We start from the raw sequence: 15,144 nt of genomic DNA, 5'->3' as shown, positions 1-15,144 counted from the left end.
CAGGCTGCCAGAATCCTGGCCAGAAGACTAGGAAGTGACCATGAGGACAGGCTATCTAATTTGCCGGGCAGCACACCTGAACCCCTCCACCGTAGATCAAACCGAAGATGACCGATGTTGGCTGCCCGTGCCGGCAATCTATGATTGCTCCTGGCACACAATCACTTCCTGGTCCTCCAACTGGTATTTTCGTGGTTACAATAACATTCGCTTTTGTAAAGGTAGTGGACTGGTTCTCACAATCAAAATTGGTCCATACGATCAATATACGGGATTCTTGAATTGTAGCTGGCTGCTCCTCCTATCTAGTTTTGATTGTGAGAACCAGTCCACTACCTTTACAAAAGCGAATGCTATTGTAACAAGGGACCAAACTTGATTTGGAGAGTGGAGGATACCCACGGAAGAGAAGGCAATGAACGATCCTCTCTCTTTTCATTGTTTGGTACAAAATTAGCATGCTTGGGATGGTTTAAAATTGAAATAAAGGGCCAGTCACCCCTAAAGCCTGAGCCTTTTCGGAAGGGCGGTATAAAAATCGAATAAATGAATGAATGAATGAATGAATGAATGAATAAATAAATAAATAAATAAACAAATCACACCACGATTGGTATTAGAATGGCTCCTTGGGAGTGTCGAACACAACCACAATGTGTGAGACCAGATTCCTTGGCTGTCCAGCTGTTGAGAGCTAAGCAAACGACAACAAAGCAATAAGCAAACTACAACTGCCATCGTCCCCAGCCACAGTACATTGAGGCTGTGGATGATGGGAGTTGTAGTTCAACAACAGCTGGAGAGCCAAGGTTGCCCACCCCTGAAATAGAGGGGAGGTGAAGCTGGGGAGGGGAGCTGGCTTTGTGGTAACAGACATGGATTGTCCCCTTGGCTAAGCAGGGTCTGCCCTGGTTTGCATTCAGAAGGGTGACTACATCTGAGCGCGGTCTGCTGTCAAGTTGTTCCTCTTAAGGGATGGGCCCATAGAAGAGCATCTGTTTTGCATGCAGAAGGTCCCAGGTTTGCTCCCTGGCATCTCCAGGAAGGGCTGGGAGAGACTCCTGCCTGAAACCTCGGAGAAGCCACTGACAGTCTGGGTTGACAATACTGAGCTAGATGGACCAAGGGTCTGACTTGGTAGAAGAGAGCTAGCTTCTTGTGTTCCTCCTTCCAAAGGGCCATAGGAATGCTTGGAATTTCCGAATGGCCAATGACCATTTGGAAATTCAACGCATTCCATGGCCCTTTGGAGAGAACCCAGGCTTTTCAGTGGGCATTCCCTGTCATTCATTTTAGTACATTCCCCAGAGGATCTGCTTTGCATACAGAAGGTTCCAATTTCCCTCCCTGGCTTCTCCAAGATAAGGCTGAGAGAGACTCCTGCCCACAACCTTGGAGGAACCCTGCCAGTCTGGGTAAACAATACTGAGCTGGATAGACAAAGGGTCTGACTCAGTAGAAGGCAGCTTCCTATGTTCCAAAGAAGCTCTCCTGGAGGAAAGGAGCACGTAATTTGGAAGAGAGATATCATGAGTTAAAGGCTTAGATGCATGACAAGCTGTCAGAATTAAAGGCAGGTACAATTTCAGCCCACCATCAGACAGACAAGAAATGCCCTTTGTGCTTTTGACCAAAACAACCTGTTCACATCCATTCTCTTTAATGTCTTCTACATAGCTATAGAAGGCCTTGAATTCAGCAGCCGAGCACGTACACTACACAGCTACTAAGCTAGGAGGGCATCTGCAGCAAAGATCTTGATAATCTTATGGATTTGGTTAATGCCAAAAGACTTTAAGTGGTTTCTGCAATGCAAACACCAGATAAAATTAGATTTTTTAAAAAGGTTTTGCCTGCCTATCAAAAATGCAATGCAATTCTATTTTCCACTAAGAGATAAATTCATTTATTGCTAAGGCTTATTAATAATCGCAGTGTTATTTTTCAGAAGGCAGAGAAACAGACACATAATGCCTATGGGGAAACAGCTAGGTAACACTATGCCAGTTTGGTTTCTATCGACTCTGGCAACTCACAATAACCTCCAGCTTTCTTATGGTCCTGTGTGTTCGAATCAATGTTAGAGACAGAGCCAAATCACTCCTGGCATTTATGTTTTCAAAGGGCAAGCAGCCATGGTTTGTTTCTTCTAGGAACACAGGAAGAGCTGCCTTCTACCGAGTCAGACCCTTGGTCCATCTAGCTAAGCAATGTCCAAACTGACTAGCAACCTCTCTCCCAGGTTCCAGGCAGGAGTCTCTCTCCCAACCCTACCTGGAGATGCTGCCAGGGTGTGAACCTGGGACCTCCTGCATGGAGCACAGTAAGCTGCCTTGGACTGAGTCAGACCCTGGGTCCATCTAGCTCAGTATCATCTACACTGACTGGCAGCAGCTCTCCAAGGTTTCTAGGCAGGAGTCTCTCTCAGTCCTATCTGGAGATGCCAGAGACCTGGCAAAGCAGATGCTCCGTCACTGAACTGTGGCCCCATCCCCAGTGGACTGGGTGCAACCTGAGATCTTCTTTGCAACTAGCTTGGTCTCTAACTTCATTAAATCTGCATAAGATCTTCTCTACTAGGTCTGACATACTATAGGAAGATAGGAGGCAGCCCGGTCTCTGCCGCCCATTTCTTTCTTAAGAGCAGCTTTCTAGCGGAACAAAATATTTTTAATCAATTAATTCAATCAATCTCACCAATTAATCCAACACTGCAGCCCTGGTTTTTATATAAACACTTCAGAAAAGAACACTGCATAGAAGTACATAGATGTTCAGAAAACGCCGCTGCTTCTTACCCGACATTCGTTTTCTATGGGTTTGATAAACGGAGAACCACACATGGTCTGAGTCTTGACAATGTGATCATCAAGCAGAAGTTGGATGTCATCAATTGCTGACAGAATGCTGGTGTCCTGCAGGGAAACCACACATGGGTGAGGCCATTGGTTGATTTGAGCTCCATTCTTCTGAACCTTAATCCCATATGCTTCCCATTCCTGCCCCAGAAGGGAATAACAGAGACCTAGGGAGCTGCCATATACTGAGTCCAACCACCGGCCCATCTAGCTCAGTATTGTCTGCACAGACTGGCAGTGACTTCTGCAAGGCCCTCTCCACCCCCAGCACAGCATCTCTCCAGTGGCTCTTGCTGGTGTCTATCTTAGGTTTCTTTTTTAGATGGCCAGCCCTTTGGGGAAGGAAGCCATTTAATTTAATTTATTCATTTATATCTATGTAAACTGCTTGGAGAACTTCCACTGAAAAGCAGTCTATAGGAATATTCGTCATATTTGTTTTCCAAGGTTCCAGGCAGGAGTCTCCCCCAGCCCTACCTGCAAATGCCAGGGAGGGCACTTGGAACCTTCTGCATGCAAGCAGGCAGAGAGAGGATGAAAAGTGTCGGAGGTCAGATAAGCTGAGCTTCCAGAAATAAAAGCCGGCTGACATGTTTTGTGTCGGGCGTATTTCGCCTCCACAGGCCATTCATTCCACACATGTGCAGCCGGAGTCCAGGAGCGGTTCGCGAAGGCGGTGAGGTATGGCGGCAGCCGCCAGTGGCACCTGCGCCAGGGCGGAAAGTGTGGGCATCCCACCCCTCCCCCGTAGGTGTGGTCTCACCTAACCCTAACCCTAACCCTAACCCTAACCCTAACCCTAACCCTAACCCTAACCCTTGGGTCTGTGCTGTCCGGTGCCTTCCCCTCCTCCCCCTGCTTACTTTCTGGGCGCTCGGAGGACACAGTTTTAAGACCCAGTGCCTGGAAGGTAAGCTTCTGGGGCTGGGGAAAGCATAGAGCTGGCCCAGGTCCTTGATGGTGCATCACCACTTCAGCACTGTGTGAGCGTCTCATAGGAACATAGGAAGCGGCCATATACTGAGTCAGACCCTTGGTCTATCTAGCTCAGTATTGTCTTCACAGACTGGCAACAGCTTCTCCAAGGTTGCAGGCAGGAATCTCTCAGCCCTATCTTGGAGATGCTGCCAGGGAGGGGACTTGGAGGAACCTTCTGCTCTTCCCAGAGCGGCGCCATCTCCTGAGGGGAATATCTTGCAGTGCTCACACTTCTAGTCTCCCATTCATATGCAACCAGGGCATAGCTAAGGGGACAAGTCAGGCTTGCTACCACAAGACCAGCTCTCCTCTCCTGACTCCTCAAATTGGTGGCAACATCAAAGGACTTCCAAAATTAGCCCCAGGGCAACTCTAGATATAACCTGGAGCAGAGATTAAATCCTGGCTTCACACAAGGACTCTGAGACTCGGGGATGAATGCTTTCCTGCTCCCGTTCATGCATGCGGGTCAAAAGAATTCTTCCAATGCTGGTTTAGAACAAGCCAGGATGGCTTCTTGCAATCAAACCAAGCAACCCTGCCTCATTGGAACCGGGGTTTCAAGATGAACCAGGATCCAAACCAGGGACTGCACAGTGGGAAGCAGAAACATGCTCCTGAGGTTAGGAGAGCTCGCTTGGCTCCCCATCATGTCTGAACTGGCTGCCTGAACAGAGTTCTCCAAGAGAGGGACGTTTGCTCACCGTTTCCCTGTACTTGACAAAGGTGAAGCAGATATTGGCCCATTCCGACTTCATTTTCTCCATGTTTTTCTCCAAGGAATACTCCTTGCTAGCTGCTGCTCCAATAGGCTCAAGTCTAGATGGAAACAGAAATGCAGTACATAACTGTAGTGCGGGACATTGTAAACTACCCCAAGAGTTTCATAGGACCAAACCACACTTCAAACATTCAACATTTTCAGGAAGCATCAAGTAGAAATTAAAAGCTCTCTCACTGTAAAAGCATACAAAAAAATATTCACTAGATAAAAGATATGGGTGTGTTTCTTACTTTTCAATATATTTTGACAGCCCAAATTCTAGCATGTTTAGGAGACAAGTAGTTTCATCGGGTCTTATCTCGTAGCCAACGATATCACTGATCTGGAAAGAAATGGGAGAAAGCAAACTCCAGTCATGACAAACAGCCAGAAAAAGAACACAAAAGGAGATATAAATACTGGTCTACCTTACAAGATCATTGTGAAGTACATTGAACATTTCAAAAGCTCAATATAAGTGATGATGATGATGATGATGATGATCTGTCTCCCTTGCTGCCCCTTACTCTCAAAGTTCCCTTACCGAATGCCTACAGGAGGTCACCCCAAGTCTTTCCTTCAAATTCCTTTGCAAACTCCACCTTTCCTGAAAAGCCTTTGGCCCAACTCCCTCATCCTCGCACTGTATTGCACGTGAAATAATGGAGCATTCTTCCCACTCTCCCCTCCCCTTGTGCCTGTGCTGAGACTGTGAGCCCTTCAGGAATACGCTGGTCTCATGGTAGCCAGCATTGTCCCTTTTGCTAAGCAGGGTTCACCTTGGTTTGTACTTGGAGGGGTGACTCTGTGTGAGGCCTGTGTCTGCTGTAGGCATGCAGGCAGATGTTCTCCCACTGAGTGGTGGCCCCCACCCCCTGAAGTGAGTATCTTTAGGGAATGGGGCCATAGCCCCGGGGCAGAGAACCTGCCTGGCATGCAGAAGGTCCCAGGATCAACCCCCAGGAGCAGCTCCAGGTAGGGCTGGGGAAGAGGGTGTGCGAACCGGTTCGAATTCGAACCAGGGTGGTTCGAAGGTTCAAATTTGAACCGAACCAGCCACCAGGTTCGAGCTGCAGGTTCGAATTCGAACCGAACCAGAACACTTCAGAAACAACAAAACCATGGCAACCCATGGAGGTGGTTGGCACCCTCACTCTAGGCCACCCCAGCACCCCCCCAAGTGCAGTTATGGGGCTGCTGAAACTTCCATTCTTCCCTATGGAGAAAAACCTTAAAGCCACTTGTGGGGTGCTGGGGTGGCCCAGAGTGAGTGGTGGTCTAGTGCAAAGAGGGTGCCAACCACCCCCATGGGTTGCTAACCCATGGGGTACTGGGTTTTGTTGTTTCTGAAGTGTTCTGAGTGTAGATTCTTTAGTAGCATATAAGATTTTCAATGACAAACCATGAATCCACTCTCATCTGCTAACCTTAAAGACACATAAACTTTAAAAATCACTTAAAAATCAGACCTATGCCCAATTCCTTTCAAATAATTCTGATAGCTTCCTGGCCCCCCTTGGGCACTACCACCCACCACACTCTGCTCTAGGCCACCCCTTTGCCCCTGACGTGAAGCTACACATTTGCTGACACCTCCATGCTTCTTTATGGAGAAAAACCTTAAACTTCAAAAATCACTTAAAAACCAGCCCTTTGCCCCATTCCTTTCAAATAATTCTGATAGCTTCCTTGCCCACCTTGGGAACTACCACCCACCACACTCCACTCTAGGACACCCCTTTCTCCCTGACGTGAAGCTATACATTTGCTGCAATCCTCATTATTCTCTATGAGGAATTCCAAAATACTTTTAAAATTCACCAATAATCAGAGGAGTGTCCGATTGCCTTGGAACTTTGTGGATAGTAGGCACCCCTGGTTGTCTACCACCCACCCCATGTTTGTGCCCCTAGGTGCTCCATAATAGGGGATATGGGCTGGTTCTGGTCCCATTATACCCTATGAGAAAAAAATAAAAATAATCTTCAAAAATTCATAAAAAATTGTACGAGTGTCCGATTGCTTTGGGGTTTGGGTGGCAGGTACCCCTGGGTGTCAGCTACCATCCTACCAATTTTTGGATGTCCAAACCAGTTTTAACTGGTCCAAAATGGTTCAAAATGATTCAAATTCAAACCGAACCAGGGGGAGGTTCGAGCAAAACCAAAACCGAACCACCCCCTCCTGGTTCGAACCTGGTTCGAATTTGAACCGAACCGGGCAAACCGGTTTTGTGCACATCCCTACTAGGGAAGACTCCTGCCTGGAACCTGGGAGAGCCGCTGCCAGTCTGGGTAGACAATGCTGAGCTAGACAAACCAAGAGTCTGGCTGGGTATGTCAGCTTTCTGTGTTACTATGACAGGGGCCATCTACACAGCCCTTGCACATTCATCTGCCTGCCTCCTTTTCACAGTACCTGTTCCCAGTGTCTGTCCTTCATCCCACGGTTGCAGGCAATCGAGAGGACAGGGAGGTGTTGCTTAAACTTGTCTATTTTAAATTTCACATTCTCCGCTAAGCGTTTAGGTCCAGGTAGGTCTGAAAGGGTTTTGGTCAGTTTATACATGGTCCTCCACATATTGCCCACTTCCTCCGTGATTTCTTCAGCGTTCAGCTGTAGGATAGGTCCTGTGTACGTACAGTAATGGGAAAAAGCAATGAGCACTGTAAAATTCTCAAAGCCAAGCTATTCCTCCAAAGACTGGCATACAGGCAGAAACAAATTCCACACACAAAGCAAGCCCTCAAATCTTAAGAAATACAAGGTCCAGCCTTGCAAAAAGATCCCAAACTCATAGAATTTTTTTAATTTTCAAAGTATGGTGGAAACACATATTAAAAAGTATCTTCATGCAATCGTATGGCATCAGTGGTATTACAAATCCTCATTTATAGTTAGGAAATGATTACTATGAAGTATGCAACTATATACTGTAGAGGCTTGCTCTATATAGAGGCTTGGTTTAGCTTGATTTATAGTGTATTATTGGGGTGGTGCAGTCCTCATGTGTGGCCTGCACTATCCCAGTTCCACACTGGGACCTTTATTTTAAATCCCCTCCATGTAAATTTGTGGCACTTACCACACCGGGGGGGGGGGGGCGGACAATTTTCACTTTTTCTGGCATTGTCCCTGGGTAAGGACTATACCACTTCAGAAACACAGACATGAGCAAGGCTGAAGTGTCATAAATAATATTGGGCCTCTGACATATTGAACATCTGGGCAGATAATCCATATTATGTTTCCACCCTCCCACCCTGCCCCCCAAATAAGGCAATAAAGGTTTGAAACATTTTTTTTTAACAAGCCACCTATCACTGCGTACTAATCCTCACCATTCATCCATTCCTCCGACTTCACATGGAAATTATAAGCAGTCACCCAAAGCTGCTCAAAGGGCTGCTTGTGTGAAATGATCGTCTGCAATAGCGGAAACTGACTCTTCTCTCGCTCAAGAAGCTCCTCTTCCTTATTAATAGCCTGTAACACACATTATTTCTGTTTTATAAGTTTAGCACCAGTCTCCCATGTTTTTAAACTCAGCCTTGGCAAGAAGAGCTAAAATGGTTTCTTCATCAATGGCTCTCTCAGCCAACTATGATGTTTCTTCGTCTCCTTTCAGAAACCCTTGGAGAAGCCGCTGCCAGCCTGTGTAGGCAACCCTGAGTAGATGGACCAAAGGTCTGACTCAGTATAAGGCAGCTTCCTATATTCCTATGATCCCACGATATGAAGAACAGGCAGTTTGGCCAAAGCAGTAGAGCTCATCCATGTCTCTGTAAGTGCAAGCAAAGTCTGAATCATGTTGGTACTTGTCAAAATGCACCATCCATGGTCTGCATGCCCCACCCACCCGCCCACACACCAAAGGAGAGAGGAAACTACCACTACTATGAATATTTATATACTGCTCTTCAACCAAAGTTCTCATAGTGGTTTACATGGAAAAATAAACAATACATTAATAAGATGGCGCCCTGGCTCCTGGCTCACAATCTAAAAAGAAACCTAAGGCAAATACCAGCACCAGCCACTGGAAGGAGGCTGTGCTGGGGCTGGATAGGGCCAGTTGCTCTCCCCTTGCTAAATATAAGACAATTGCTACTTTTAAAAGGTTTCTCTTTGCTCAGTTAGCAGGGGTATTCAAAGCTAAGTCTAATGAACAGACTTGTAATTTTGAAAAGACTTTTTCTCAAGTATCCTCTCTCCCCAATATAAACTACAGAAGTGCTCGCAAACTCCAGTCTAGTAAGGAAGACTAACTTCATATTCGGCTAAAGCATTGTCCAAATTCTTGGACAACTCATTAAATTTTTCGACGTTATTCTTCATTTCTTCTATGGTCATGACCTCCTTCTTTCGGAAACTTTCAACCTCTTTGTTATAACCTTCAAGGACAACCTCAAATTCAGAGCACCTGGAATTAAGAACAACAAAGCACACTGGACTCTTAAACTGTAGTCACTGATGCCCTGAACTTTTTCTCTGATGGAAGAAAAAACTATGGCACACACACACCCTGTGTGTGTTTTCTTCAGACATCACACGGAACCTCGGCTAGCGCTGTGTGGATGTCCCTCAGCACTGGGAGTGTGTGTTCCCCTGCCCCATTCCCACACTAGTGTCTCCTTCCCAGGTTGGGAAAAGCCGAGGAAACCTCTCAGGTTCAGATCTCGAGCTCTCTGAAGCAAGTCAGTTAGAATAAGCCAAGACTGTTGGGTCCGGATGTCATGACCAAAAGTCTACTACGGTCACTTACCTTTTGATCAGCGAGAGCTCTACTTGATCCCTTCTGTTCATCAGCTGGAGCCTACTGGTGTCAAAAATGACCTCGATCTCATCTGGCCAATAGAGAACTGTGCTGTTCAGAGTAATATCTTCACCTGAGGAAAGATATCAAAGAAATTGCTTTTGGAAAAAAGAGTTAATGTGATTAGCTTTCTTTGAAATCATATTGTTATCCGACCTTTCCTCCTTTCTCACTCAGAGCAATGCACATGAGATAACACTATTTTACCATTCCTTTAACACTGTGGCAATAGCTGGCTATCTTCACAATAACGCTACAGAGAGACCTACTGAGCTTTATGGATGAGCAGGGACTTTAACTCAGGTTTCCCTGGACCTATACCCTATCCATTACACCACCCTGGCTCTTTTAATTTAATTGTTTTAATGTGTTATGTCTTTTAAATCATTGCTTTATGTTATTTTAATGTTTTATTGTTTTAACTTTGTTTTAATTTGTGTTGTTGTATTGTGAACTGCCCAAAGATGTGGGCTCTGAGGGGTAGACAAATATACTAAATACATAAATAAACAGACTTAATTTGGAACACAAGAAGCTGCGTATACTGAGTCAGACCCTTGGTCCATCTAGCTCAGTACTGACGACACTGGCTGGCAGCAGCTCTCCAAGTTTCTAGGCAATAATCTCTCCCAGCCCTACCTGGAGATGCCCAGGAGTAAACCTGGGACCTCCTGCAGGCAAGTCAGCAGGTGCTCTTCCACTGAGCCATGGCTACATCCCAAATTTCAGAAGCCCTTAGACAGAGTCAGAGCACTGGCTCATCAAGCTCAGGATTGTCTACACTGACTGGCAGCGGCTTCTCCAAGGAGTCTCTCCCAGCCCTACCTGGAGACGCTGCCAGAGACTGAGCCGGGGACCTTCTGCAGGCAAAGCAGAGGCTCTGCCCCTGAGCAAGGGCACTGGTCTTTTTGGGAGACTGGAATAAGGATACGCCTGGTTTCCTCCGAAGTGGATAAATCTGCATCTGGGCTGAATCTTCATACTGCAGATGAGGCTTGTTTAATGCTTCATCATAGAAAACAATCCCCTGAACACAAAAGATAAGCAGGCCAGGGAGAAATCTAGGCCAGAAGAACCCTTCTCCTGACCTCTAATGTTTTGTTGTGGGGGAGAAAATGTACGCAAGAGCCTTCGGAGCATATAGGAAGCTGCAGCCAGCTTTTAGCTATGCTGCGTTTTCACTCTCAAACCTACGAGGGAGATCAGCGTAAGACAGCAGGAATTCTAGTCTGTAGATGGCCTCTCGGATTTCACGCCGCAGCTTAAACACGGTCACTTCGCTGGCTTTTTTCAGGTAGGCTGTGAGCTCCACCAGCTCCTCCGTGGTCAAAGGCATCTCACTGACTTTGTCGGCTATTATGCTGTACTGGTTGCAGATGCTGCAGCAGGAGTGAAACCGAGGAGGGGAACAACATTGCATAGCCATCAAAAACAGTGATAAGGATTTTTCTGTGTGTTGCAACAACTCCTAAAAACTCGTTTTGCCTGCTCAATGAAGTTAAAAGGTTCAGAGCATTAAACCTTCTAAAGGGGATGTTGTAGTTAATTCGGAATGTAGGAAGCTGCCTTATACCAAGTCAGACCATTGGTCCATCAAACCCAGCAAAACAGGCATCCAAATGGTGCACGAATCACCCGAATTGATTCGGGTGATTGGAGCTGATTCATCAAGACAGCCAGACAAGCTGGCTGCTTCCAGCAAATCAGTTTGAGGGGTCTGAGCTTTGATTCGACATCAAATCGAATCACAGATTTTGATTCGTGCACACCCCTGCCGAGTGGGTCTCTTCTGAGCCGGAGTCCAGGCGGGTCCTGACACAGCCTTGGAGCTGTCCAAGGTCCTGCAGCGGATGTCTGCCCAATCCTCTGCCCTCCTACCTGCCCTCCTATCTCCTCATCCAACTGCTATCTGTTGGTCCCACATGGCTTGGTCCCTTCTTTAAGGACTTCACTGGACTCTGTGGGTTTCTGCCCATGACCCCAACAGCTCAGTGGGCCTGATATGGCTCATGGGCAGTGTCCCCTGTTATAGGGATTCCCAGATGTTGTTGACTACAACTCCCAGCATCCCAGGCTGCAATGGCCTTTAGCTGGGGATTAGGGCGGCTGCAGTCAACAACCTCCATGGCCGGCCTATTAAAGAATACAGATATGACAAATAACGAGCAGGGCTGCTGTGCGACCTACGAGGCACTGGACTATGTGGGAACTGATCCAGTGTGAATCCATCCCCCTAGTTCCAGCCATACCTCTGGTTTGCCTCCCTGTTTTCGTCTACTTCAAACTGAATCAGCCGGTCCTTCAGCTTCTGAGTCCGAGAGCAAAGCTCCTCATTCAACTTTAATGCGTCAAGGCAGAACATTGCCAAAGGGACCGTGACATGCAGGGAAGCAATTTCTCTCTTCAGCTTTGTCAAGCCATCAATCTTCTGCATAAAGGTAAGTAGCCATCATAATATATTGTGGTAACAGTGCCAACAACTAAGCAAAATCATTTTAGGTGATTTCCAGGAACTGGAATTCATATTTTTGAAGGGACTTTCTGCAAACTTCACCCAGACTTTTAACTGATATTGTTTTGATTGTTTTAATGTTGTTTTTCGAATATTGTTTTAAAAATTCAAATTGTGTTTTAAATTTTTTGCTTTTAAATTTTCTGTTTTTGTTTTTAATTAATGTTTTACTTTTAATCTTGTTGTAAACCACCCAGAGACGTAAGTTTTGGGCAGTGTAAAAATATGATAAATAAATAAATAATAAATAATAAACTGATGCCTGAAAACAAGAGGTTGTTTTGCTCTGGACTACCCTCCTGGAATTAATGGCCTTTGTTTTTCAAGTAAGGGTATCCCAGAGTCTCTCACCTACACACTCCTACTCAATACGGAGTCAATCTTCTGGTCACTGGGGGTGTGCAGTGAATTCCAGACCTTTGCATTCTCAACGGGACTGAGACCTTGGCCAATGGCTATGCTCCTGTTCACAGCAATGCTTAGTTAATAGCTGGTTGGTAGCAAGCCATCCAGCTCCCCACCGCCCAGCTTGTTTCACACTCATAGGCAAAACAGGAGGGCACACAGCTCCCAAACCTGGGCAGGACACATCTCCTATCCAAGTACCAATCGTGTGAGCTGCCCTAATGTATTCTGGAGTAGGGGCTGTTACTCTAACTTCTGTTACAGCAACTTGTACCAGTGGTCTCTGCTATGGTTCAAGCAGGGGCCACACAAAAAAAAAAAAAAACAGTACAAAAAACTCTTTGATGTGAGAGCTATTTCCCACTATGCTGACCTCTGCACAGTCCTGGGCTTTCCTCAGTGCTGGGAGGGTCCTTTAAAAGAGACAGAGCACTCTCTTAAGAGCTCTGAGGGGAACGTCCTGGAAAGGGTGGCATTTCCCAGCACTCTGTGCCTGCCTTCCAAGATGCTGCAGGGACTCAAGAGGGCTCCCGTTCCCTTAAAGAGCCCCCACCCCATCCCCGGTGCTGGACAAAGCACAGCACTGCATGGTGGGAATGGCTGCTGCCTCTGCATGGTGCCAGGGCCGGGCGACTGTGCAGAGAATTCCACTTGGGCCCGAGGGTCACATGAGCCCAAGAAACCATTAATCAGGGAGCTGCACGTAGGGTGATGGGGCTCGCGACTAGCCCCCGGGCTTTACAGGGAGCAGCGCTGCTTTAAACTAGTATACCTTGTCTAACATCATACAATTTCATGACTTGAATTTTTGAACAGCACAAATGTTCTTTTAGAATAGTGGGGTTTTTTCCTTTTAAAACTGCATGTTTTTGTATATTTAAAAAGTCCTGATCTTCATCATTATGAAACCATCATTTGGCCATGATATCTGAACCAGTTCCTACACTTCCCTGGAGAATGGAACGAAAGTCACAACTTTCCCACAAATCTTTAGGTGGCTTATGCATCCGTGAGGGTGCTTCTCCACTGAGGCCTCTAATGCACATCTGGGCTCTGCAAAGAGGCCTCGTAGCAAAGTTGTACATATCCCAGTATCTTTCTGCTCTGCTTATTCAGCTCGAAAGGAAGTGCTGAGCTAGAAATGCAGGGTGGCTGCTTGCAGACGGGCCTTTCCAATGAAAGCTCACCCAGAAGGAGAAGCTATCCTGGCCTATACTTCTCATTTACTCAACAAATGTTGCTTTTAGTTACATAAGAAATTGCTACCTCCACAAAGTCATCCAGATCATGCCTTTTGCTTAAAAAGTCAGTCACGTCTTGTTCGGCATTCTTGTTCAAGAGATCATTGTATTTTCTGTACACGTTTAAGTACCTTAAACACAGAAAGAACAGAAAGTGTCTCAATCAGGATCAATGGCAAAGAGCAGCAGATTATTGTATTTTATTTTTTAAGGCACCACAAGTCACGCCAGGCGGTCAGACGAAGAGTGAGTATGTCTGGGTGAAGGATCTGGCCTCCGTCCTGGGTCAGGAGGTCTAGGCGCTGAGGCAGGTGATGGTAACAGTTCTTGGATAGTCTGCGTAGCTGTGGAAACCAGGCTTGTCTTGGCCACCATGGTGTTACTAAGATTCCACTGGTTGGTTGTGACAGAAGGCGCGCCACCACCCTGGGTATCAGGGGGAGCGGGGGAAACATGTATGGGGTTTCCCTGGACTAGTCCAGTTGAAAAGCATCTCCCAGAGAGTGAGCATCTCGCTCCAGATTTAACAGAATTCACAGCAGAGACTTACTTCTGTGGGCCAACAATATTGCGATCAAATATCTCAGCCGTTCTGACCACATAATCTGAAACCAAAGATTCGTCTGCTTGGACAGTACGAAGAACAAGGTCTTCTCCTTTTAATTCCGGGAAAAGTTTAACTTGTACCTAAAATGGAAAATGTACCCCAGCAAAACAGGGTGATAAGCACAGGATGCTACATATGGAAAGGGAAAACACTTGTTTCTTGACCTACAAGTTTTTAAAAAGTGAGCATTTTTACTTGTCTAAAGTTGAGGGAGATACAGCAACGCAAAACACAAAGACATCCCAGCATAACGTAGTCAGCAGAGTGCTTGAAGCTGTAGAACCTTGTCCAGTCAAGATCAAAGGCCACATCGGCATTTGTTCTCAGATGGATTAAATGATCAAACATATGTCATGGCCCATCAGCCGATCACAGCCCCTGCTCATAACAGTTGAGGAGGCAGTGCCAGCACTAGCCTCAGCCCTGGATCATGATGCCAGCCTGGAACCTGAGAGAGCCACAAGGACATAGGAAGATGCCTTAGGCCAAGTCAGACATCTAGCTCAGCCTTGTCTACCCAGACTGGCAGCAGCTCTCCTGGGTTCCAGGCAGGAATCCTATTTCCCAGCCCTACCTGGAGAGGCTGCCAGGGAGTGAACCCTTTTTCTGCATGCCAAGCAGAGGCCCTCCCCCAGAGCTATGGCCCCACCCGCTAAGGGAAATTCCTTACTGCAGACAGAGCTCACGTCATCTCCCATCCAAATGCAAACCAGGGGAACCCTGCTTAGCAGATTCCTGCTTGCCACGATAAGACCAACTCTCCTCCCCAGGGCTGGGGTCCCCTGAGGAAGCTCTCTCAGGGCCCGGGCTCCCAGAGAGACAGGACCCCCAGTCTCCAAGCCCACTACAGAGCTCACCTTTCTCACACCCTCTTGCACCTCTCAGAGTCTGCTGCGCACCAGCACCGACAACTAACTCAACAAGAGCAGGAAGAGCAGAGGAGGAGCATAGACTCCAGAGTGCT

At 46.7% G+C, this 15,144-nt stretch overlaps 1 protein-coding gene across 13 annotated transcripts in view; it reads right to left on the bottom strand.

The window, feature by feature from the left end:
- Nucleotides 1-15,144, bottom strand: part of DNAH3 (dynein axonemal heavy chain 3) — a 112,607-nt gene that overhangs the window by 66,311 nt on the left and 31,152 nt on the right. For 12 of the 13 annotated variants that reach the window (XR_008311995.1, XM_053276363.1, XM_053276370.1 and 9 more), the window contains 11 exons: nucleotides 14,124-14,260; nucleotides 13,599-13,704; nucleotides 11,665-11,843; nucleotides 10,610-10,794; nucleotides 9,365-9,488; nucleotides 8,869-9,022; nucleotides 7,941-8,085; nucleotides 7,018-7,229; nucleotides 4,851-4,942; nucleotides 4,541-4,655; nucleotides 2,799-2,915 (listed from right to left, as the gene is read on the bottom strand). Coding sequence is in view for 12 of the 13 variants with exons in the window: in XM_053276363.1 (XP_053132338.1) it covers nucleotides 2,799-2,915; nucleotides 4,541-4,655; nucleotides 4,851-4,942; nucleotides 7,018-7,229; nucleotides 7,941-8,085; nucleotides 8,869-9,022; nucleotides 9,365-9,488; nucleotides 10,610-10,794; nucleotides 11,665-11,843; nucleotides 13,599-13,704; nucleotides 14,124-14,260 (1,566 nt within the window). In the remaining variant the exon portion in view is untranslated. The other variant, XM_053276375.1, reaches the window with a different exon arrangement.

Source organism: Hemicordylus capensis, chromosome 13, assembly GCF_027244095.1.
Source record: "Hemicordylus capensis ecotype Gifberg chromosome 13, rHemCap1.1.pri, whole genome shotgun sequence".
NCBI lineage: Eukaryota > Metazoa > Chordata > Lepidosauria > Squamata > Cordylidae > Hemicordylus > Hemicordylus capensis.
Note: the sequence above shows the minus strand (reverse complement) of the source record. Positions and strands in the feature narration are given on the sequence as shown.